This window comes from Pongo abelii, chromosome 12 (genome assembly GCF_028885655.2).
Source record: "Pongo abelii isolate AG06213 chromosome 12, NHGRI_mPonAbe1-v2.0_pri, whole genome shotgun sequence".
Classification (NCBI taxonomy): Eukaryota; Metazoa; Chordata; class Mammalia; order Primates; family Hominidae; genus Pongo; species Pongo abelii.
The window spans coordinates 85,020,663-85,045,466 of record NC_071997.2 but is presented as its reverse complement, the minus strand read 5'-3'; the positions used below and the strand labels follow the sequence as shown (position 1 = coordinate 85,045,466).

At 47.2% G+C, this 24,804-nt stretch overlaps 1 protein-coding gene across 2 annotated transcripts in view; it reads left to right on the top strand.

Annotated features, from left to right (window-relative positions):
* Positions 1-24,804, top strand: part of MSH2 (mutS homolog 2) — a 306,776-nt gene that overhangs the window by 81,120 nt on the left and 200,852 nt on the right. For both annotated transcript variants that reach the window (XM_054548211.2, XM_054548212.2), the window contains exon 16: positions 24,077-24,194. In XM_054548211.2, the coding sequence (XP_054404186.1) occupies positions 24,077-24,194 (118 nt within the window). The remainder of the gene's footprint in view (positions 1-24,076; positions 24,195-24,804) is intronic.

Sequence of the window (24,804 nt, the reverse complement as noted above, 5' to 3'; positions counted from 1 at the left end):
ATATTATGAATAATAATTTTATGAATAGAGATAGGTTAATGCCAAATTAAGTATAATTGAATCTAAGACATTAATGCAACTGTTTTAAATTCAACCACTGACCTGCAATTTTAATATGCCTTGTCCATCCAGCAAGATACATTTTGTCCATTTTTTTCACGTTTAAAATTTAATATTTATTGTCAATTCCAGGGTGTTTCATTGCTAAACATCAGGCTCAGCTAAGTCAATCACGAAAATGACTCCACGTTGAATCTTTAACATCACAATGTAGATTAACAATTTGGCAACATTGCCTGGGCACAGTGGCTCACGCCTATAATCCCAGCACTTTGGGAGGCCGAGGCGGGCAGATCACAAGGTCAGGAGATCGAGACCATCCTGGCTAACACGGTGAAAACCCGTCTTTACTAAAAATACAAAAAGCCGTGCATGGTGGCGGGTGCCTATAGTCCCAGCTACTTGGGTGGCTGAGGCAGGAGAATGGCATGAACCCGGGAGGTGGAACTTGGCAGTGAGCTGAGGTCGTGCCACTCCAGCCTGGGCAACAACAACAACAACAAAAAACTTGGCAACATTAAATAGTTTGTCAGTATCTGAAAAGTGCAAAGTACTGTGCTTGGCTCCCCAAAGGCTCCTCGTGATCCTGAAAGGCAGGTGCTTTTATTATCTTTTATCTTATTATCTACATTTTCTAGATGAGGAAACCTAGGTACAGAGGTTTAGTAACTTGCCCAGGTCACATAGCCAGTAAGTGGCAGAGCTGGGATTTGAACCCCAGTACCCTATCTCTAACGAATCTGAGATGTACATGTGATAAATTTAATCTTTCTCAGTAAATTATTAAGTGTTAAAGCAAGTGGTATGGGCAATGCACCAGGAATAAGAAAAACCGAGTGTGGTACAGATGTAAAATATTTCTAGTTCTGTTGTGGGCCGTGGCACTCCCATGGAAGGCTTGCCACAGACACAGCCAGAGGCATCCACATGGGCCCCTGCTGCGCACCTGGTTCGCTGCTAACCAAGGCTGCTCTCCCGCGGCTTGTTCACACAAAGGAAAGTGAGCAGCTAGGAAGCTGCATATTTGAAAGTTGACTAGTCACCAAATGCTGGCATCCAACCAAGTGATTGCATTGTACCCTGTTTGGATGAAAGACTGTGTTTAAATGAAAAGGGAGATGATCAGCCAGAAGTGTGGCAAATGAGTTAGAATAAAATGTCAGCAGTGTTTGAAGCAGGTTGCTGAGGGCTGGTGCCCTGAAATCCGGTCACTTGGAAGATGTATATGTTCTATCAGGGGCCGGAAATGTTTTATCCAAGCTTTAGGGAATAACCCTGGAGATTCTCTTTGTTTCTCTGCTGTTAAGTATGTGCTTACGGAGTAAACTCGCATGACTAAGGTTTACAGGCCTGAATGTGCAATTGAGTTCAAGTAAGCAGCAATGTGGTATATTAGGAAGACTGCTTGACTTGGGTTCTAATCCTTGCTTCACCACCTAGCTGTGTGACTTTAAACATCACTATTTTTCCTCCTGCCTCCCTTCTGTAACTTAAGGGGGTTGGATTATTAGAGTTCTCAAATGCCATACCTTCAAGGCCAGGTGCAGGATGCAGAGAATAGTGGGTTAAAGTGAACACCTCAATGTAAAATCATTCAAAAATTTAAAAACATCACGGACCAAACAAATGTGTCTTTAAATCTGAATTTGGTCAAGGGTCATAAGTTTATGCCCTTTGGGGTGCTCTCTAACATTTTCATGATGATATGAAAGGATTTTTCCACACATACTCAAAAGGCGCTCACGCCTCTGTTGCAGTCAGTCTGGCCACTTCCGAATAGCCACCCCATGTTGGTCTCCACTTCTTCCCTCCCTCTTTAAGTGCCATGTTAATAATCTAGCTTATAATTTTCTAATCAGCAGTAGAGCACTTTGCTACTTTATTTTTTTATTGTTAGGGGTGATCTTAGCAGCCCAAGTATGCTAAGGCTTAGAAATATTCATCAATGATGTTTTTCCCTGAAGCTCGTTTGGTGACCGCTAAACTAGAACCAGAATCGGAGAAAAAGGACCCCATGAATTCCAAGCCAACAAAGCCGGGGAAAAGGCATTGAACAACTTGTGGTTGCCTGAGAAACAAAAGGCAAGGTGGTTGGATGAAAGCAACACTTCCAAGCCTTTTCCAGCTTAACGAACATAAGTCTAGGTTTTGGGGAGAGCCTATCTTAGTGAGAGTGAACAAATAAAGTAGGCTGTATCTTTCAGAATTGGGTATGACTCAAATAACTTTTTTTTTTTTTTTTGAGACAGTCTCACTCTGTTGCCTAGGCTGGAGTGCAGTGGCGTGATCTCAGCCCACTGCAACCTCCACCTCCTGGGTTCAAGCGATTCTCTGGCCTCAGCCTCCCTACTAACTGGGATTATAGGCACCCACCACCATGTCCAGCTAATTTTTGTAGTTTTAGTAGAGACGGAGCTTTACCATGTTGGCCAGGCTGGTCTGGAACTCCTGACCTCAGGTGATCCACCCGCCTCGGCCTCCCAAAGTGCTGGGATTATAGGCGTGAGTCACTGTGCCTGGCCTCAAATAACTTTCAAGATTGAATAATAGTAGCTTGAAGCAAGTCTAGAGACCAGCCAGCTGGAGGACAGGGCCAGCAGGAAGGAGGTATGCCAGGAAAAACCTGCAATGAATGGACCTACTGTGTTTGAGGGTACTGAGAGGAGTTTGGGGTTGAATTAATAATAACTACAAAACATCCACAAAGCAATTGGGAAGAAAGGGTGGAGGGACTATTAGGCCTAGTAATATCAAACTTTTTTTTTTTTTTTAAAAAGAGTAAATGTCATGATAGTATACTGCCCACCTCAATTGTAAAATTTTATTTTATTTTAATTAGTTTTTAGATGGAGTCTCGCACTATCGCCCGGGCTGGAGTGCAATGGTGTGATCTCGGCTCACTGCAGCCTCCGCTTCCTGGGTTCAAGCAATTCTACTTCCTCAGCCTTCCAAGTAGCTGGCATTTTAGGCACCCGCCACCACGCCCAGCTAGTTTTTTGTGTTTTTAGTAGAGACAGGATTTCACTGTGTTGGCCAGGCTGGTCTCGAACTCCCGACCTCGTGATCCACCCGCCTTGGCCTCCCAAAGTGCTGGGATTACAGGCGTGAGCTACAACACCTGGCCAATTGTAAATTTTATTCATTTAAACACCAACAAGTGATTTAAGAAAAATAATAAAATAACTAGCTGGTGTGATGGCTCATGCCTGTAATCCCAGCTACTCAGGAGGCTGAGGTAAGAATTGCTGAGGCCAGGAGTTCAAGACCAGCCTAGGCAACATAGTGAGACGCCCACCCCCCTCCCCCCCGTCTCTAAAAAAATGATTTAAAAAAAAAATAACTGGGCATGGTGGTGCACACCTGTAGTCCCAGCTACTTGGGAGGCTGAGGTGGGGAGGTTCGCTTGAGCCCAAGAGTTAAGGCTACAGTGAGCTATGATCACTGCACTCCAGCCTGGGTGACAGAGCAAGACCCTGTTTCTAAAAAATAAAAATTATATTGGGATGACGGAAAGGTATAAATCTGCTCTTTCTGTAAGATGATATCTAGAATTGGAAAATAAATAGTGGTATAAGCGTGTTATTTAAAAATTTAGAGGTAAGTGATAGAGGATTCTGAAAGTGGCTACCTCTGGGACAGTGAACAGGGCAGCATTGAGAAGGGAGCTGCCATTTTTCATCATAAGCCTCATGATGATCCTATTTGATTTTTTTAAAGATTTGTGTTCATAAAAATCAATATTGAAAGTGAATACAGGAAAAAAAACTGTCTAAAAGTATATTTAAACAGTGACATTCACTTTGGACATTGACACCTTAAGATAAATCCAATGCAATGTCATACTCTTACCCCAAATAAGTTGCATTGTAATGTAAGGTCATTCTCATGGGGAGAATCTAAACTGACAGAAAAATCTGTCTTAAGGAGTACCTATGATCACAAAGTACTTCAAGCGCCCTTTAAATTGTGATTAAAGATAATTTATTGTTTAAAAATATATATACCTAGGTCTGGGGAAGAATAGAAGAGAAATGGAGAGTGACTGTTAAGGTTTCTTTGAGGGATGATGAAAACGTTCTAAAATTAAGTTGTGATAATTGCAAAACTATAAATATATTAGAAACCACTGAATTGCACATTTAAGTGGGCAAACTATTATGGCATATCAATTATATCCCAGTAAAGCTGTTTAAAAAATAGTAGCATAAATAAGATGTAATAATAGCCAACATTTGTTGGGAGCCAAAAGCCTGAGTGACCAACTCAGCATTCCTGATAACCACCCCCTTCTCCCTGTCTCCTTTACTCAATAAATATGAAGGGCTCTAGAAGCTCAGGGCCCTTGTTCCCTAGAAGCAAGGAGCCCCCTGACCCCTTCTTCCAAATACACTCTTGTCTTTGTCTTTATTCCCATGTTCATCCTCCTTTGTTCAGTCCAGCAAGGTCTGTGGCAGACATTCAACAATCTCTAAGGTAGATAATATCCCATTTTATAAATGAAATGGGCATAGAGGAGCTAAGTGACTTTCTTAAGACCATCAGACATGAATAGATTAGAAATTATTTTTCTTTCATGTAGAAGACGTCTGGAGGTAGGCTGTCTAGGGCTAGTAAGGTGGCTCCACGATTATGCAGCAGAGACCCTGGAACCTTTGAGTTGGTTTCTCCACTGTACATGGCTTCTCCTCTCAAGGTCACCTCATGGCCCAAGATGACTGCCAGGGCTTCAACCAATGTATCCACATTTTAGGCAGCAAGAAGGATGAGAGTGCAAAGATGCTCATCCCACCTTTAAAGAAACAAAAGTACACAGCTTCCACTTGCATCTTCCATGGGAGAACTGAGTCACACGTCTACGCTGTTGGAGCCTAGGAAATGGAGTCTTCACTCCCAAAACTCATTTTGAAAGCATTCACATTTTGCAAATGGAAGGGAGTTTCCAGTTTGGTGCTTGGTAAATGCTTTGAGATGATGATGTCTCTTCTGCCCACCATCTTCACAGCCTCACCTAGTCTTTCATATTTATTTCTGCTCAAAGCTTCATTTGGCCTCTGGTCTTCCTTCTCTTTCTCTCACAGCTTTTTTGGACTATTCTGTAATTGCTGTTGCCACTGAATCCAACTAAACACTCAGTACCTTGTCTGTCTCGTTCACCGTGCTAGGCACAGTGCTAGGCTCTCAGGAAACATGCATGGAGTGTAGGTTCCTTGGGGGATGTGAATTATCAACACCCTTGAGCAGGGACTCTGCTGTGCCCAAATGTGCATACTCTCCCCCTATATGTAATGAAGGGTAGTTGGCATAGCTGGAACCAAACGCCCCTCCCGAGGACAGACAGGTAGAGCCAGAGTGCAGGGCGGTCTCCCAGCTGGCTGGAGGCAGAGCTGGCCTGGAGCCTGGCCTCCTGACCCTCAGGTGCCTCCTCTCACCCTGAGCTTCCCAAACACCGATTTCCAGGCAGAGCCTCATCACACAACGATATTAAGTAAAATAGGAATGGATAACAAATTTTTATGTATGCGGAAATTGTTTCTCTCCTCCCCTCCTCTTGGGGTTGATTAACTTAGCTGGAAGTAATGAACCTGAACTGATTTTTTGAGCACCAGATCTAAGTGGTAATTACTGAGTTGGTACCTTGTTTATAGACTTTCGGCAGACCGTAATACTTACTAAGAGAATCCTTTTCTCTCCTCTGCTCCCACCAGTTTCTCCCTTGGCGTGAGAACCAACAAGCCAGAACATAAATGAGCTGGAGGAGAGAGCCCTTTCTTTTTTTCTAGGAGTTGTGTCATATTTCTAAAGGGCAGCACTGTAAGTACTCTGCTCCCTTCAGGGAAGAAATTGTGCTTCCAGGACCCCTCACTGAGAGCAACGCCAGGGAAGGAATGGCCGGCTCAGGACTTCCATCGCAGTCATTGGCCAAACTCCTTCCTTCCGAGAAGCTTGCTGACAGAGGCCCCAGGGTCATCTCATGGGGCTTTCTGAGGCCAGTACCGCTTTCTTCTGACTTTCCTCAGTAGACATCTATGGCTCTTTTAATGACATTCTCTCTCCAACCTGCTTGGACTCCATCCACATCTTTGTTTGGGTTCCTCCTTCTATGAAGGAGACTCCTGTTTGTCCTCAACTGGCCTCTCCTGGGGTTCAAAGGCAGCCCTTCCTTCGAGTCTCTCCTGGGTTCGTGAGCACTCTACCTGCATATTTTTGGGTACTTGGTAAGCCCAGCATCACAATCTCCCCTGGAGCTAGTCCCATGGTGACTCCTGCCCAGATTCTGTGGTCACCAGAGGTTTCAGGTGATGGTTCAGAGAGGGCACCATTTCCCGGGAGCCTTGGGGACTTGGCAATTCATTGGCTTTATATTCTCTTGTATATCCCACCTGGGCCCTGGAAGCCCAGTAGCTAAGTGAGGAGAGGCACAACCTCCTGGCCTGAAGCTGAGTTGCTTCTATTCCACATACAGGTTTTCCTCTCCCTGGTCCCTCTCCTGGAGCTTCCAGATCTCTGCCACCCTGTCCCCCTATTCACCCCAGTGATACAGGCAGCCCGAGGGCTGAGTTCTGTGACAGCACCCTCACCACTTCAAATATGCTGACATCGGTTCTTCAGGCCTGGGCCACTCACTGTGAGCAATTCGATCTTCCATTTATGCCCCTGCCCAGCTGCGTCCTGATCAGTGGCTCTGGCCTGCTCTCCTCTTGTCCTGGCTTCAGCCCTTCCCCCTGCCTCTGGCCAGCCGTGCTTCAACAGCCAGAGCACCAGCTCCTGCACAGGTTGAGGCTCAAGCCATGGCAGGGCCCCTTCCCCAAGCAGTCTTCATCTCATGTAGCTGTGACAGTCCTTGGATGATCCGAGCTGGGAGGGGCTTCAAACAACTGTATCAAGTTCAAACCCTTGATTTAAATGTGAGGAAACCACCGACCCAAGGCCACACAGGTAGTGTGAGGTGGCCATTGCCAGGAAAGGAGGGGTGAGCAGTTGTGTGCCCCATCCTGAGTGTCTCTGGCAGCTGGACTGGATGACCACCACTAAGTCTTCCACAAACTCAAATCTGCTTTGACAGTGAGGAGATACCTGATGTCTTGTTTGTTCCCCAGTCCCTTCCTGTCTTTGCTGGTTGCTGCTGCTACCAATCACATGGCCCGTTGTCCTGGCCACAGAAGTGGACCAATGACCCCAAGCCATGTCATCAGCTTTAGATTCTGGGAACAAGAAGCTCTCCTTCCTCCATGATTATTGAGCTTGTATGCTGCTATAGCTGTCTGTGGGCATACCCCACCTCTACCTCTTCTCATCTTTGTGTACCCCACCCAGCCATCCCAGAGAGCCTATCAGCAGTGGGGAAGAATGAGATCAACATAGACGAACCATTCCATGTTAATGGGGAAAGGGGCATGGTGGAGCAAAAGTGAGCTGAGCACATTATTGGAGTCCTTGGGCTACGTCAGGGAGTCTCTAGGTCACCAAGCCAACCAGTTCCTTTTTGGCTTAAGCTGCTCTCTTATTCTCCTACACCAACTGGGTATCCAACAATGCAACCCAATCCTGACAATAACTATCCAGACGGCACAGGTTAAGGGCTTGGTCCCACAAGACTGTCCCCACTTCAGACATCAGCTGCAAAGAAGGTGCCCAGGCTACCTACATTTCTGCCCAATTGACTATAAATTTGGGGGTTCCCACCAGCCCTCCTCATGTTTGATAATTTGCTAGAACAACTCACCGAACTCAGGAAAGCACTTTACTTACTATTATTGGTTTATTATAAAGGCTAAAACTCAGAAACAGCCAAATGGAAGAGTTGCATAGGGCAAGGTATGGGGGTGGGAGTAGGGGTGGCTCAGAGCTACCATGTCTTCTTGGGATGCATCACCCTCCCAGCACCTTGACATGCTCAGCAACCTGTAAGCTCCCTGAAGCTCTTTGTTTAGGATTTTTTTTTTTTTTTAGATTCCATTAAGTAGGCATGATTGATGAAATCACTGGCCATTAGTGATTGAACTCAAACTCCAGGTTAGGTGTGGTGGCTCCCACGTGTAATCCCAGAACTTTGGGAGGCTAAGGCAGGAGGATTGCTTGAGGTCAGGAGTTTGAGACCAGGCTAGCCAACATAGCAAGACCCGATCTTGACAAAAAAGAAAAAAAATTAACCAGTCATGGTGATGCAAACCTGTGGTCTCAGCTACCTGGGAGGCTGAGATGGGAGGAGCCAAGGAGGTTGTTCTCTCTTGAGATTGGAGGGTGGGGCTGAAAAATTCCAACCCTCTACACACAGGGTTAGTTCTTCTGGCTATCAAACCCTGTCTTGAAGCTATCTAGGGTCACCTCATTAGCATAAACTCAAGTATAGTTGAAAGGGGCTCATTATAAATAAGAAAATACACTTCCATCATTCAGGAAATTCTCAGGGTTTTAGGAGCTCTGTGCTAGGAAATGGAGACAAACACCAGACAAATTTTGTATACCAGAAATACTCTAAGTGCAGTTTCTGTTGCCTGTTACCAAAGGGTCCCTGGATGGTTCAGGCACTGATTGAGCCAGAATGAAAACCCATGACAATCATCTCCTAATGGGCCTCATGTTCTGTGAACTACTCAGATTCCAAATGCATCAAAGACACCACTGTTGAAGGCAAGTCTAATTGTTTTGTGGGCTCATGCAGACCATAAATGTAGCCTTGCACGCGTGGGTTTTATTGAAGTGAGGTTCTATCAGTAACATGCGACTACGTCTCTTTCATAGGTTGTTGCTTCAAAGAGAAAAATAACCACTTCTGTGCTGTTCTATGTGTACGGCATCCAGCATGGGTGCTCAAGTAGAATGAAATAAATTCACCCAAGGGTCCCTACTCTGCCTCTGCACCTCAGACCTTTAACCTCATTTGTAGAAGGAGGGTAACAATCAAATCGATGTAATTTACCTATCTACTAATAATCAGAACTCTTTTGCTTTCAGGTGAGAGAAATGCAACCCATACCACCTTCTACCCTAAGAACCATCTGAGGTTAGGGGTGCTGATCCCAGGCCCAGCTGGGTTCTAAAACTGGAGGGGGGCATGCGGCCTCGTCCTCCCTCGCTTCCTCTCTCATCCTGAGTGTCATCTTTGTCTTTCGGTTCCTTCATGTGACAGGGGACATGGCCACTGACAGCAACAGGGTCAGATCCTTATAGTATTTTCTTTTTCTTTTCTTTTTTTTTTTTTTTTTTGAGATGGAGTCTCACACTGTCGCCCGGGCTGGAGTGCAGTGGCACGATCTCAGCTCACTGCAACCTCCGCCTCCTGAGTTCACGTGATTCTCCTGCCTCAGCCTCCCAAGTAGCTGGGATTACAGGCACACACCACCACGTCCGGCTAATTTTTTTTTTTTTTTTTTTGGGACAGAGTCTTGCTCTGTAGCCTCAGCTGGAGTGCAGTGGTGCGATCTTGGCTCACTGCAGCCTCTGCCTCCCGGGTTCAAATAATTCTCCTGCCTCAGCCTCCTGAGTAGCTGGGATTACAGGCACCTGCCACCATGCCTGGCTAATTTTTGTACTTTTAGTAGAGACGGGGTTTCGCCATGTTGGCCAGGATGGTCTCAAACTCCTGACCTCAGATGATCTGCCCCCCTTGGCCTTTCAAAGTGCTGGGATTACAGGCATGAGCCACTGCGCCTGGCCCTTATGGTATTTTCTCAGAGGGAAAGAAGGCCGCTGTCTTCAGGGGCCACCTTAGATCCCAGAAGGATTCTGACACCTGGACCGGAGGCAGAGACCGCCAGGGCAACTCTACCCGAACCAAGAGGAAGTGGGGACAGATACTCTCCTTTGACCAAAACTTTAATGAGGCTCGTCTGAGACCTTCCTGACCAGGCCCAGCCTATGTCCTTGCAGAATTCAGTTTGAGCAAGAATCCTGCCAAGTCAGGGCAGGGAAACGCCCCCAGCCTTGGTATCTGACCACTGTCTACATCTTATCAGCCTGATCTGCCTTCAGCAAGAGTCCTGTTGGGTTGGTCTAACAGGATTCCCCTCTCCCCGATGTTTCCTCTCAGTTATTTTCCATTCATTGACCTCCACCCTGCTCCATGGCTGCAAATCCCCACTTGCCCATGCTGAAGTCAGAATCGAGTGCAATCTCTCCCCACAACTGCAAGACCACACTGCAGTGCAGCTTGTTCCTCTGACCATGGCTCCCCTTGTGTAGTCTGCCTTACTATCCATAACAAGTGTCATGAATAATTTTTTCTTTAACAATACCCCCCTCCAGGCTGGGCACGGTGGCTCACACCTGTAATCCCAGAACTTTGGGAGACTGAGGCAGGAAGATCACTTGAGCCCAAGAGCTCAAGAACAGCCCAGGCAACGTAGTGAAACCCTCTACAAAAAATGCAAAAATTAATGGGGTGTGGTGGTGTGTACCTGTAGTCCCAGCTACTCGGGAGGCTGAGGTAGGAGGATCACCTGAGCCCAGAAATTTGAGGCTGCAGTGAGCTGTGATCATGCCACTGCACTCCAGCCTGGGTGACAGAGTGAGACCCTGTCTCAAAACAAACAAAAACAATAAAATAAAATATCCCCCTCCAAAAAAGTGAAGGGTTGACAGTCTGAGGAAAACAGCTCATGTCTGCACATATATATTTTTTTGAGGTGGAGTCTCACTCTGTTGCCCAGGCTGGAGGGCAATGGCATGATCTCGGCTCACTGCAACCTTTGCCTCCTGATTCAAGCGATTCTCCTGCCTCAGCTTCCCGAGTAGCCGGGACTATAGGGCACATGCCACCACACCTGGCTAATTTTTGTATTTTTAGTAGAGATGGGGTTTCACCATGTTGGCCAGGCTGGTCTTGAACTCCTGACCTCAAGTGATCCACCCATCTCAGCCTCCCAAAGTGCTGGGGTTACAGGTATGAGCCACCACACTCAGCCATCTGCACATTTCTTTATAGAAGACTTGTGAGGATTCTAGGAGAGAAGGCACGAGGAAAGCTGAGCACAGTGTCCGGCTCCCAGCAAATCCTCAACCAATGTCAGTTGCTGCCACAATGATGACGGCAGTGGTGATGAGGAGGGGAGGTGGGATGGGGAGTCGGGAGTTAATGTGCCCTGTGCTTTGAAGAGGGCAGCCAGCGTGTAGCCCAGTGGAACTGCATTCCAGCCTGCAAGCTGCTACATGCCAGGGTGTGTGTGGTTTGTCTGCTCAGAGGAGTGCCTCATTCTACTTCATGCTAAGGCACTGCAGGAGCTCTCAATGGTCCTGGGAAAAAGAGGATCTCCTTGTACTAAGGTATGAAGAGCTAAGTCCCTTTGCTCACCTAAGGCCAGAAGTGGGGAAATGATTTTAATCTCTTGTAACAGATTGCTGAATTGGAGCACAATTTGCAACTGATGGTGTAGTGAAATGAGAAAGGTTTTGGAAAATCATTTCCAAGGACCCAGAAGCTGCTGAGCCTGGATGGCTTTCTAAGTGGGAACTGAAACTGGCCCAATTGTCCTGTAGAACTGATGTTTACTGTTTTTTTGTTTGTTTTTTGGATAAACGTAGAAATGGAGCCTCCTGCTCTGAAAGGTTGAAATTTACATTTGTCTTATCTGAGTTCCTTCCTCAGGAAACTGACCCTCAGGCCTGGCAGATGTTATTAGGAACTGAAACTTACCAGATCACCACATCAGGGCAATGAGACACCAGACCCCTCACGCATCATGATTGCCTAAGCAACCATCTGTTGTTTGACCAACTCCTTTTCCTTACCTCTCCCTAATTCCTGTTTTCCCACATGTAGTTACAATTCTTCCCTGCCATATGAACTCCTAAATTCAGCTGGTCCAGCAGATGAATTTGAGACTGATCTCCCATTTCCTTGGCTGCAGCACCCAAATAAAGCCTTCTTCCCTAGCAATGTTCCTTGTCTCAGAGATCAGCTTTCTGTGCAGTGAGCAGCAGGACCTAGACTGAAACCCTGGTGTTTCGGCAACAGAATCAGCCCCAGGCATCAGAGGCGGTGGGCACCTAACAATATTCTGTTGTTTTGAGCTTGGGGATCCAGGCAGATCCTTTGCCTCCTGAACTCAGCTGAGGGAGGCTCTGCTGAGTGGGGACGGCAAACATCTCTCAGAAGGGAACTAAAATCTATTGCACACTTGGTTTGTGCTCTACACTCTGCATGGATGATCTAATTTCATCTGTACACAACCAGTAATGCTCATAGATAAAAACAAGGAGGCTCAGAAAAGGAAAGTTATTCACTCAAGGACACTGAGTGGATGGAAGGAAGGAGGACTGGCTTCCACTGTGCCTTCTCACCTCCTGGGAGTGGCTCACAGAACAGTCACGATCACTGTCACTCTGGCACTCAGACAAGCTGGTTGTGTAGGCAAGGTGTGTGAAGTCCTCACAGCCAAGTAAGATAGTACACAGAGATGTATGTATATATGTATGTATTTATTTATTTTGAGACCATCTCCTCTGTCATCCAGGCTGGAGTGCAGTGGTGCAGTCATGGCTCACTGCAGCCTCGACCTCCCAGGCCTGAGCAATCCTCCCACGTCAGCCCCCCAAGTAGCTCGGACTACAGGCACACACCACCACATCCAGCTAATTTTTTATTTTTCATTTTTTACCTTTTTTTCGGAGATGGAGTCTTGCTCTGTCGCCAGGCTGGAGTGCAGTGGTGTGATCTCAGCTCAATGCAACCTCCACCTCCCGGGTTCAAGCAATTCTTCTGCCTCAGCCTCCCAAGTAGCTGGGACTACAGGCATGCACCACCTTGCCTGGCTAATTTTTGTATTTTCAGTAGAGATGGGGTTTCACCGTGTTAGCCAGGCTGGTCTCAAACTCCTGACCTCAGGCAATCCACCTGCCTCAACCTCCCAAAGTGCTGGAATTACAGGCATAAGCCACTGCGCCCGGCCTATTTTTCTATTTTTATTTCTTTTGAGGTGGAGTCTTGCTCTGTTGCCCAGGCTGGAGTGCAGTGGCATGATCTCGACTCACTGCCACCTCTGCCTCCTGGGTTCGTGTGATTCTCCTGCCTCAGCCTCCTGAATAGCTGAGACTACAGGCATGTGCCACCATGCCTGTCTAATTTTTGTATTTTTTGTAGAGACGGGGTTTTGCCATGTTGGCCAGGCTGGTCTCAAACTCCTGGATTCAAGTGATCCTCCTACGTTGACCTCCCAAAGTGCAGAGAGTACAGGTGTGAGCCACTGTGCCCTGCCTACACAGAGATTTAGAAAGCTAAAGGGACTCACCCAAACTCACACACTTGGTAAGTGGCAGAGTTGGGTCTTCTGTCTCTAAATCTACCACACCAAACAACTCAACTGGCAGCATTTTCTCAGCAACATCTTTGCAGGAACCTTGTGGTCAATTCCTCCTGCAGGGGTGAGTGGCAGCCTGCAGAGAGTTCTGTGAGTCAAGTGTTTGAACATATGGATGGATCCTTGTTTTTTACTGTGGCAACAAAAGGTGTGAGATTTTTGTCTTTCATCAGCTACAAACTACACTGTTGGTCAGGCAGTTTTACTGGGAGATGTTTTTCCCCCGATTCTTCCTGGGGTGACTTGAAATGTGGGCAGGATCCAGGAGGTGGAGAGAGAGTGGGGTCTTTGAAGGGGCGTAGGTGGGCTGCTGACACTGAAGAGCTCTCAGCTGATTGACTCACCTGCACATGACTGTGTAGGGAATGTCTGGCCCAAGGAGGCTTCCTGTAATGTATCTATCATCTCTTCATTTAGCTCATTTTGTGGGTTTCAGAATCCCTCATGGAAGGTTCAATTAAAATCTTGGAAGAAACCTGGGCTCTGCAGATTGTCCTCAGTGGAGCAACTAAGAGCTGAATACAGTAAAATGAAAGGCAAGACAAAGTCATTTCCTGGGTTAGGATAATTAGAATTTGAGTCACCTTCCTGTGTAAAAGGAAACAAACATTCTGGTGGTCTTCATCAGGGAAAGAGAAATGTTTTATCAGATAAAGTGTAATCCTGGCAGTTGGCTTCAACTGAGGCTTGAAGAGAGGCCTGAGGTGTTTAATCTCCTGACATTTTCCCTGTACCTCTCTTATGACACTTTTCACTTTTTGCCAAGTTATTTATATCATAGTCTTTATAGTTAATTTTTGCTTCTAGATTATGTATTTCCACTTCTACTTCTGTGGACAACTTGCAGCAGTTTGTGCATAGTATGTATTCAATAAATGATAAAATATAAATACATGGATGAATTACTGAATGGATGGATAGGTGAGTGAATGGATGGATGAGTGGATGGATGGGTGGATGAGTGGATGGATGGATGGATGGATGGATGGATGGATAAATGGATGGATGGATAAATGGATGGATGGATGGATGGATGGATGGATGGATGGATGGATAGATGGATGAGTAGATGGATGGATGGATGGATGGATAAATGGATAGATGGAAGGATGGATGGATGGATGAGTGGATGGATGGATGGATAGATGGATGAGTGGACGGATGAGTGGATGGATGGATGGACCCTGGTAGTCATGTTCACATAAGAAAAGTTGAACTTGTGGGAGAGGAGGCAAAAAGAGAAAGTGATAGTCACTGAATGTGTGTGCTAGACAGTATGTCTGGCACTTTATAATCATTCTAGTTAATCCTCACAACAATGCAATAAGGTAGATTGCTTGTTTCCCCATTTCAAGATGTTGAAACTGATTCTCAGAGAGGTTAAAGAATTTGCTTAATGGGACCCTTATCTAGATCAATCTGAATAGAAAGACCTACCAGACTCTTGAAGTCAGCCTAGCACCAAGTAGACACTAAAACATTGATTTTTGTGATGTTGTTTCCCAGAAACATTGAGTCAGAAAGCATGTGGATGCAGGATTAAAGTGGAACATGCTTAGCCATGACTGAGCATCTGCAGGAGGAGCTGAGGAAAGAGCTGGCCTCCTCAAGGCCTGGGTGACTCAACTGTCAGCCTCCGAAGCCCATTCCCCTCCTTAATTGGAGAGGAGTTTGAGGACAGTTGTGGTTGAACCCCCAGCAAAACTATTCCAAAACGCCGTGTGCTGGGGCAGGTGGGGCCTAGGCCAAGGCCATTTGGCCCTGCCTGCTGTGGCCCTTCTCCCTTCCCATGTCTTCCAGCCTTGCCTCCCCCACAGGCTGCAGATGACACCCTTCTCAGTGCTTATTCTGGAGTGTAAGAGCTGAGAGCAGGAGCTACCTGGGGGTTGAGGGGTGGGCAGGCTTTAGAGAAGGGGAGAGAAGAGGCCTCATTGTGGGAGCTGGGGGCTCCCAGGAGCCACATTTGCCAGGCTTGGCTTCAAGCTGACATCACTATCAGAGAAGACAGGACTGGGGAATGAGAGGGCCCAGGAGTTCAGGAGCCCAGACTGTCATTCAGTTTTGGAAGCCGAATCCCCGGCACAATTGTGGTCCACCTTGCTGGCAGCATCCTGGTTCCCAAAGCCTGTCAGCCCGGGGCTGCAGGCCTCTCTCTCACAAAGCCTTGTCTAGGTGACTTGGGAGGTGAGGCCCCTGTTGGTCAGCCCCCTTCCTGATGGAACAAGCCACCCTAACCGCTCTGTCCTCTCAGGTCAGGCTTCTGACAAGCCACAATGTGGGTGAGCCTTTGTGCACTGCCTGCCCACCTCTCACCAGGAGCCCTCTCTCCCCATGGCCTCGAGGTACCAGTGAGGCTTATTTCTGTCTCAGCTTGGCCATAAGCAGCCCTCCACAAGAGTTCCGTTACCAGTCATTTGCATTGTAGTATAAGTGGAAACCACAGAATCGCCTTCCTCTCCAGTTATTTATACTTCAAGTCATATTGTAGAGAGAAAATTTCTGTCAGCAAAAATCTCAGGAATCCTCCTCATTTCTATTTGTATGGCTTTCAATCGTTGACATGATTTTTTCACATATGTCATCTTCTGGGGATGGATTCGTATAACCCTGCTTCACTTGCTTCCCTGTGGGAGGCTCACTTGCTTCTTAACAGGCTCTGGAAGAACTAGGCAGTCTGGTACATGGTTGTGCAAGAACCCTTGAGGGGGCCTTGGAGTGGGTGCTTGGGCCCTGAAACTCATCCCTAAGATGGAGGGCTGAGATCGTCCCTTCCCATCCACCAGGGAGTTGACAAGGTGGAGAAGAAATTTCTTGCGAGCTTGCAATGACTTGTGGCACTTGCATTGAACCTTGGAGTTCCCTGGGGAGAGGCACTCTTGGGTATGACACTGTATAGTGCCACCTGAGTGCCATTTGACCCGTTTTGGCCCTGGATCCTTGAGCAAGAGGGCTACAGGAAAGAAAGACAGCCAGGCCCACTTTTTGGGACACTATTAGGGGCTGTAGCATTGGTGGGGAGAGAATTCCCCCAACCCCCAAAAGAGCTGAAAATGAGACATGCGTGGAGGGGTGAAAGTGGAGTGTGGTCAACAGTGTGGTTACAGAGGTGTATGCTGGGGCCACTCCCACTCACCAGGGAGACTCATGAAGCATAAGGGATGGGGCACAATGTGGCTTCCATAGGCACACCAAGCCACCTGGAGAGCGCATCAGCCCCTTGGGTACAGGAAGGAGGTTGGGTCTTTGGGTCTGGGAACTTTGGTGCTTATTCTGCTGGGAAGGGCAGGGAGTCAAGACCAGCTGTGGCTTCCACTGCTCTTCTTGTCCACTTTGGATACTGGCCTCTGTTGGCATGAACTGGGGAGGCAGAGGCTACCTACAGACGAGGAACTGTGTGGAGTGCGAGTGTATGCAGTAAAGGGTTAGCTTAGCTGACTTGAGGTACTCACACCCATATTCCGAAGAAAAGACTGGCCCTCAGCCTGAGCCTCAGAAATAATCTCTAAGCCCTTAGAATACCCTGCTTTGTATTCAAAGAGTATCTTTGAATGCTGAACTTAGAACCACTCTAGAAAATGTATGCTAACAATGCGATTTATGATGAACACTTGTCTTTGTTCCCCTGGGGCCCTGGGCCACATTGTATCAGTGTGAGCCCTAGAGGGACAGAGAATAAGAAACTAAGATCAGTCATGCAGGTGCTCCAGGCCTATGTGACCAACCACCAATAAAAACCCTGAACATCAAGGCTCAAGTGAGCAATACAGCCGGTCCCAACTTACAATGGTTCAACTTGTGAGTTTTGCACTCTACAATGGGTTTATTGGGACATAACCCAGTGGAGGAGGATCTGTACTTCATTCACATGTGTTGTCACATCATTACTGGGAGAATTAAGCACTGTCCACATGAATCCACTGGGAGAGGATAACTGGAAGCTTGCACCTGGCTTCTCCTGGATTCTGCTCTGTATGCCTTTTTCCCTTGTTAATTTTAATCTGTATTCTTTCACTGTAGTAATCTACAACTATAAGCAGAATAGCTTTTTTGACTTCTGTGAGTCTTTCTAGTGAATCGTTGAATCCAAGGTGGTCTTGGGGACCTCTAACAAAAGATGTCTGGACCTGAACTTCCTGTTGTTTCAAAGGTCCTATAGCAGGCTGTCTTACCAACTTTCAGCATCAAGAAGCTGGTGAGGAGTGGGTTAGTTTAAAAATGAAACTGAGGAGAGAGATGAAGTTGGGGGAAGATGCCTTGAAATCTCACCTTATAGGCAGCCTCCGATTCGCCTGAGGGTTTTCCCTTGAATATTTTCTGGGTACAAGTATTTGAGACAGGTGATGTGCTGGTCACTTTATTCTCAGCTGCTTGTGGCCTAGCCCTAATATGGGCACTGGAAACGATGGGGGTAGGGGTTGATGATGGAGAAATGGGGAGTAAAGGGATTTAAAACTTTAAAAAACTGAGCTGTTTCCATGATTTGTCTCTTTTGATTCTCACAAAACCTTTATGAAATATGTGCTGACATTTTAAGCTCCACTTATAGTGAGAAAAGCAATCTTCAACAAGGTGATGACTTGTCCAAGGGAAGACATGGTCGCCTTTGTTCCTTGGGAGATTTTGTGCTCCCAGGGGAAAGCATAAGCCCTTAGGAGCCATGATGAGAACAGCTATAGAGCAGCAAGTGAACAGGTGTGTATCAGTCAGGATAGGCAAGGCTAAGCTGTAGTAATAAATAATCCCCGGATCTCAGTGGTGGAACATTGAGGTTTATTTCTTCTTTATACAAATATACTGTGGATCAGGATGACTCTCCAGGCAACTGTCTGTGGGACTCTCCAGGTGGGCTTGGATCACCTGGTGTTGGGCCTTGAAGTCGGTAATGGAGAGGACATGTTAGAAGAGAAGGAATTCACAAGCAGTGGGAGTGCAGCGCCCTTTTGCGGGTAGGGGTCAAGGCAATGCTTTCCATGGCTATGACTTGGCGTGGTGGAAAAAGTCAAGCAGTCTTCATTTTTTGCTGTGGTCCCAGCAAATCTGCTTCCAATCCAGGCTTCTCCCATATAAAAAGCCTCCTTTGTGTATAGTGAGTGAACTAGAGCAGGGAGGAGATGCCAGTGGAGCTTGGCTTGCTCCTTCTGTGGCCAGCTGGCTTGTTTTACCACTGCCTTTGGGGGACAGTGGCAGCTGTGGCAAATCTCTCTGGAGTTTCTCTAGCGGGAGCAAAGCACCTAAAGCATATGGGTGCAGGAGCAGCCAGGCCTGCACCCATAGACATGGTACAGAGAGGAGCAGGGGAAGCCTGCTGCCTGCAGACTTCAGGAGCAGAGAGGTAAGGGTGGTGCAGGGGAGAGGGCCTTAATGCCTTCAGGGAAAGGAGTCAAAGAGGAATACCCAGGAGACAACTAGACTTTAGAATTCTTGGGGCCAGAAGCTTGATTCCACCTCTAGTGCTTTCTTTTAGATTTCTTTCTCTCTCCCTTTCTCTCTTTCTTTCTTTCTTTCTTTTCTCTCTCTCTCTCTCTCCCTCCCTCCCTCCCTCCCTCTCTCTCTCTCTCTCTCTCCTCTCTCTCTCTCTTCTTTTCTTAAGACTGGGTCTCACAGCTGGGCACAGTGGCTCATACCTGTAATCCCAGCACTTTAGGAGGCTGAGGTGGGTGGATCACATGAGGCCAGGAGTTCAAGACCAGGCTGGGCAACACTGTGAAACCCATCTCTACTAAAAACACAAAAATTAACCAGGCATGGTGGCAGATGCCTGTAATCCCAGCTACTCAGGAGGCTGAGGCAGGAGAATCACTTGAACCCAGCAGGTGGAGGTTGCAGTGAGCTGAGATTGCACTACTGCACTCTAGCCTGGGTAACAGAACAAGACTCTATCTCAAAAAAAAAAAAAAAGATACCGGGTCTTGCTCTGTGGCCTAGGCTGGAGTACCATGGTGTGATCATGGCTCACTGCAGCCACCTCCCGGGTTCAAGCAATTCTCCTGTCTCAGCCTCCTGAGTACCTGGGACCACAGGCATGTGCCACCATGCCTGGCTAATTTTTAAATTTTTTGTAGAGATGAGGTCTTGCTACATTGTCCAGGCTGGTCTTGAACTCCTGGGCCCAAGCAATCCTCCCACTTCGGCCTCCTGAAGTGCTGGGGTTACAGGCGTGAGCCTCTGCCCGGCCAGCCTCCAGTGCTTTTGCATCCTTCCTGTTAACTTGTGTAGGAATAAAACATTGTCAGAATAAGATTTTTTTCCTTTTATTGTTTTGATTTTTTAGCCAATGAGAAGGAAAATTCCTTATTAAGGAGGGCGAGGGTGAGGATATGTGGGGTGGGGAGAAGTGAACGTTCCAAGTTTCTAAAACAGCGACTCTCTCTCGGACTCTCTAGCCAGTAGAAACCTCGCTCCCACTCTCTTGCCCCAAGCTCTGGTGCTTAGAAGAGAATCAAGGGAAGTTGGAACCCAGAAGAGGGAGACAGATTGAGGGACTGCTGTGAAATGTTGGGGTGTTTGGTGAATAATATTAGAATTTGGGCTGGCAGAGACCCTGTCACATAAACATTAAATCAACACTGGAGACTGAGCATTTGTTAGAAATGTAAGCGGGAATGGCAGAAAACTTGTTTTTAAGGGAAAGCATGTTAGGGCTTATGTTCAGCCTCCATCCTCTGAAGGCAAAAGTTAGCAAAGTCGATTTATGGCGTTGCTTTTTCTGGGAACTTCATCTTGTTTGGTGGGGTTCCCATCTCTATCTCCCAGGAGCCAAGACTTTCCCCTCCCTCTGCTCCAGCAGAAGCCAGTCTCAGGCAAGGCTCCCTGTACCTCATTTACACTTTGGTGTGAATATGTTATTGTACCCTCTCTCCTGGAGGTGTCTGCATTCCAAGACTGAACTTTTCTGTGAAAGTTACTGTCACTGTGAAAGGCAGTTCAGCCCCCAGGGATTGAAAAAGGAAATCATTTTGGGTAAAGGGACAGTTAGTCCAAATTTTTTCAGTTGCAAGTAAACCTAACTCAGCCAGTAGGCAAAGGGGGAAATTGCTGGTTTGAACTGGTGGGAAGAAAGCTGAGGAAACTCCTACACTTGGGGGAAGAACTGCAGGTGCCTGGCTGCAGGGAACGCAGCTGGGGCTCAGGACCAGGCAGCTGCCCTGCCTCTGCTTCCCTTGGCACAGTGGCCTCCTTCTCCCTTCAGGTAGGCAGATGCTCCCTGTGGCAGAGGACAGCAGCTGATTGGCAGCCCAGCAGGGAGGATGTGGTAGACAGGCACTCAGCATCTCTTCTACCCTCCTTCTAGAGGGCTATCCTGTACCGTTGAGGCTAAAAGACTGAAAAGCACATTTCCCAGCCTCTCTTGCAGCTACCAATCTGGATGAGATTTAGATTCTACACATTAGATGCACTTTAGCAAGATTTTCAAAAGCATATTGGAGAAGGAGCCCATGCTTCTGCTGGTTTTTTTTGCTGGCAGGTGAGGGGTTCTGTTTTTCCTGGAGTGGCTTTATCATGGTGGCATCTGAAAAAGGCTATTTCTTGATCAGAGAGACAGCAACCCCCTCAGTGACCTGGTTCTGTGGGTGTGTCTCTCCTGAGAGTTAATATCAGAGCTCAACCTAGAGCTCAACCCCAGAGTTTCTTCAGGCTTCCCAGGGGTGGGGGTGCATTTAACAGTCCAAGTTAAAGAGAAAATAGAGGCCATTAAAGACCAAACATTGAGCACTGAGTGAAAAAGTTTTATTGCCAAACAGGAAACCTGATTCAGGCCAGGGTCTTGGAAGGTTGTTCAGGATGAGATGGGGGAGGAGAAATGGGGCAGGTCTTTGAAAACCAGCAGATTGCAAATTCTCTGTCCCATAGCAGGAAACCACAGTCTCTGAGTGATGTCAGCTGGCTGCCAACACGTCAGTTGTATCAGCATTAGCTGGCTGGAGGTGGCCTGCTGTGTGCAGATGGTACCTGGTGCAGGATTGCGGTGTCCAGGTGTCTCTCCTTAGCACATAAGACCCTGTCTGAGGACTGTGGCATGACATGCTGGAGTCACGATTCTGTCACCCAGTCAGGTCGTCAGTGTCAGAGAGCTAGGTGGCCAGGTTGGAGTTGATTGCCAATGATAGGTCTTTTTCTGCTTAAATCAGCTGGACTGGATTCTGTTGCATTAACTTGACCCTGACTCATGCTGCCAGGCCTAATTTATAAACCAAGACAAAAAAGGGCTACTCCACCCCCTCCAATTTGTGTAAGGCCAGGGGATTTCCCCCCCGACTCCCCAACCTGAGGCATGCACCCTCCCTTAGATCAATGGCTGTATCTCTGAGAATGCGAAACTGTGATTAATCCAGCCTTGATGGGGAGGCAGCAGGAACTGTAGGCATTCTCACTTCACACCCATCCCAATCCCCTCCCCCTTGCTGTCCTCTTGTACAGAGGACTGAAAGCACAACACTGTCTCCCTCCCTCCCTTATAGGTGGTGACGATCATGTGACTCTCTTCTGGTCAATGAGATACAGCAGAAAGTCCTAGGGAGGCCTAGGAAAAGTCCTGTTGGGAGAGAACATTTTTTACCTTCTCCCTGCTACTTCTTGCTACTAGTAACATGGATGTGAGCCTTGGAGGGGTAGCTACCATCTGGCACCTGGGGTGGCAAGCCAACATGGAAAGGATGGCAGAGCGGGAAGGAGGAGCCAGCCTTACCGATGGCATCACTGTCACTGCGCTAGCTCCAGACCACCTGCTCCAGAGTTCTGGTTATGGTAATGAAATAAACCTTGATTTTTATTCCTTAAAACTACCCTTCAATGGGTTTTCTGTTCATTACAGTTGAATGTTTTCATAACTGATACAGGAGGGACCCTTTGATTGGCAGGTCCACTAGACTGCATGGAGATGGGTGGAGTTATCTAAAAGAACAGAAATAGAGTCCCTAGAAGAAGGGGACAGGAAAGCATCCTGGGTACACAAAAGCCAAGGCTCCAGGATCTGCCCTGGGGGCTATCTCAACACCCCTACACTCTCAGTGCACGTAGCTGGTCAGCCATGAATATGACCAACTCTCGTGGTTTCTCTCTATTCAGTGGAACACAGCAGCACTGTGACCTGCCCACGAGAAGAAGGATTTTTAGAACTTAGAGCAATTTTAGGTAGAGGAGCAGATAAGATGGCATATGGGAGAAACAGCTCTATTAACCCTGGTGTTAATATTAACTGGCTGCCCAGAATAAATGAAGAATAGCTTATTCTTTGCCAGGTTGAAGATAGAAAAGGAATGAAGGGCCGGAGAAGTAGAGCTGGGTGAAGCACAGAGCAGCCCAGTGCTTGGCATGGGACTCAGATCTGAAGCAGCCTCTCCGGGACTTCTCTGAACCTGCCCCTGGTGGTATGACTGTGATATCCCTGGTTCTATAGTTGCCAACCAACATGTCCTAGCTCCTAGACCATAGAGGGCCAGATTCATGTCTCATTGACTGTGTAATCTCCGTGTGGCCCAGTACAGAGCATGCACACAGTAGGTTCTCACATATGTTTGTTGAGTGAATGAACACAATACCAAACGAATGGACAGGACAGAGCTGTGGGCTAGCAGGAAGGACATCTGGCTTTTGCTTGAATTAGCTAGTGAATTGCTGTGTGGCCTTCTTACTGAGCCTCATTTCCCTCTGTCTGCAGACTCAAGCAAATCTTCCATTTTTTGTTCCCCTGCTGCCAGAGCATGACAGAGTAAATGTGTGAGTTGAAGGGAACAACCTCATGAGGTTTTGCTTTGTGTCTTAATTACAGCCATTTGTGGAATTAGGCTTTTTAATATAAATATTTGTGTGCCTGCACCTGCATATACGTATTTGGACCAATGCTCTCATGTGTGCAAATACATGTATTCCAAAGAAATCTGTCCAGAACCCCAGCATCTGTGGTGTCTGTGGTGGGAGGGGCTTCCATATTACAGAGAGATGCCCACAGTGCATGATGTTACCCGCACAGGTGTGACATCACAGGGTAACCAAATGCTTTTGCCCTGGGGGTGGGAGAGGGATGGGTGCAAGGTGAACAGCAGGTGGGGGTCTTTCCATAGGGGATGAGGAAGACAAGGCCACTTGAAGGCAGAGGAGACCACAGTGGGGCATGATGGTTGGGGAAGGCCTTTTACTTCTGCCCCTTAAGGATGCCCTGGAGTTCAGGCTTTCGGATCCCAGAGCTCTCATTAGAGCAGTCCTATGTTGTAGACTTTTCTGCAGTAACAGAAATGTTCTATATCTGTGCTATCCAATATGGTAGCCACAAGTTACATGTGGCTATTGAACACTTGAAATGGGGTTAGTGCAATTGAAGCGCTGAAAATTTAATTTAAATTCACTTACATTTAAATAGCTGTATGTGGCTTGTGGCTGCCTATTGGACTGTGCAGTTCTGGAGAATGGTACTTTACTTGTCCTTGGGGAAGCAGAAACAAATGAAAATGAGGATCTGGAGCTCATGAAGGTTCTCACGGGGTGGGGTATGTGTGTTGAAGCTGCACCTTCAGCAGGAAGCTGGCCAGTCCTTTAGTGGAGGACATTTCCTTCCATCCTGCATCCAGAGGGCTGGTCCTGCTCCTCCCAGTCCATGGAAAAAAAAGAATTGAATAAACTGTCTGAGCTGGGTCAGGTACTCTGCAGATGTTTGCTGAGTATCGTTCTTGATGGAAATCCCCGTGGAACTCCTACATTTTCTCCTCTCCTCTCCTTCCTTTCAGAACCTCAGAGTGACAGAGCCAAAAGACCAGTGCCTCATTTTGCTGACATGGAAAAGGAAACTTCGTGGGGGAAAGAGATCTGCTTGCAGTCGGCCAGAGAGAAAGAACCGGGTCAGCGGTGAGCTCTCATGACCTGGTGTCTGTTGCCTTCTGGTTAAGTTTTTCATTTGTAATTCTACAAACATCCCTTCTGTAAACATTTCCCTCAAAATGGAGTAGGAAGCTCTCAAAAATGGACCAGAAAGCGGTCAGGAATATAACTTTCTCTGCCCAGATTCCAGGACTTACAGTGAGAAAGCGCCTTCTGGGAACTTCACGGTGGCTAAAGTGTGCTAATGGGATGATGTGCCCTTGTACACCCACTGCCTCTGAACTCTGCTCTGCATTGCTGAGCAAACTACATTTCCCAGAATTCTTTGTTGGATTCCTTCCAAACAGGTTTACCACTGGGAGAGCCTGTTGGTGGGGGAGGGCAGGAAGAGGGAGGAAAGAGGAAGGGACTCACTTCCTGTTTCCAGCTGAAGTCTAAATCAATCCAGTAACAACAGGTAGCTATCATACTACCCTCATTGTCACCCCTCAGAGGTCCCGCTGCAGCTGCATAATGTCCCCTCAGTGGCCTGAACATGAGATGAACAACACTCTTCTTGGGAGTACCAGCCTCGCTTGGTACATGGCCACTTTGAATAAAAGGTACCTTTTCCGGATTATCTTGCGGCTATATTAGG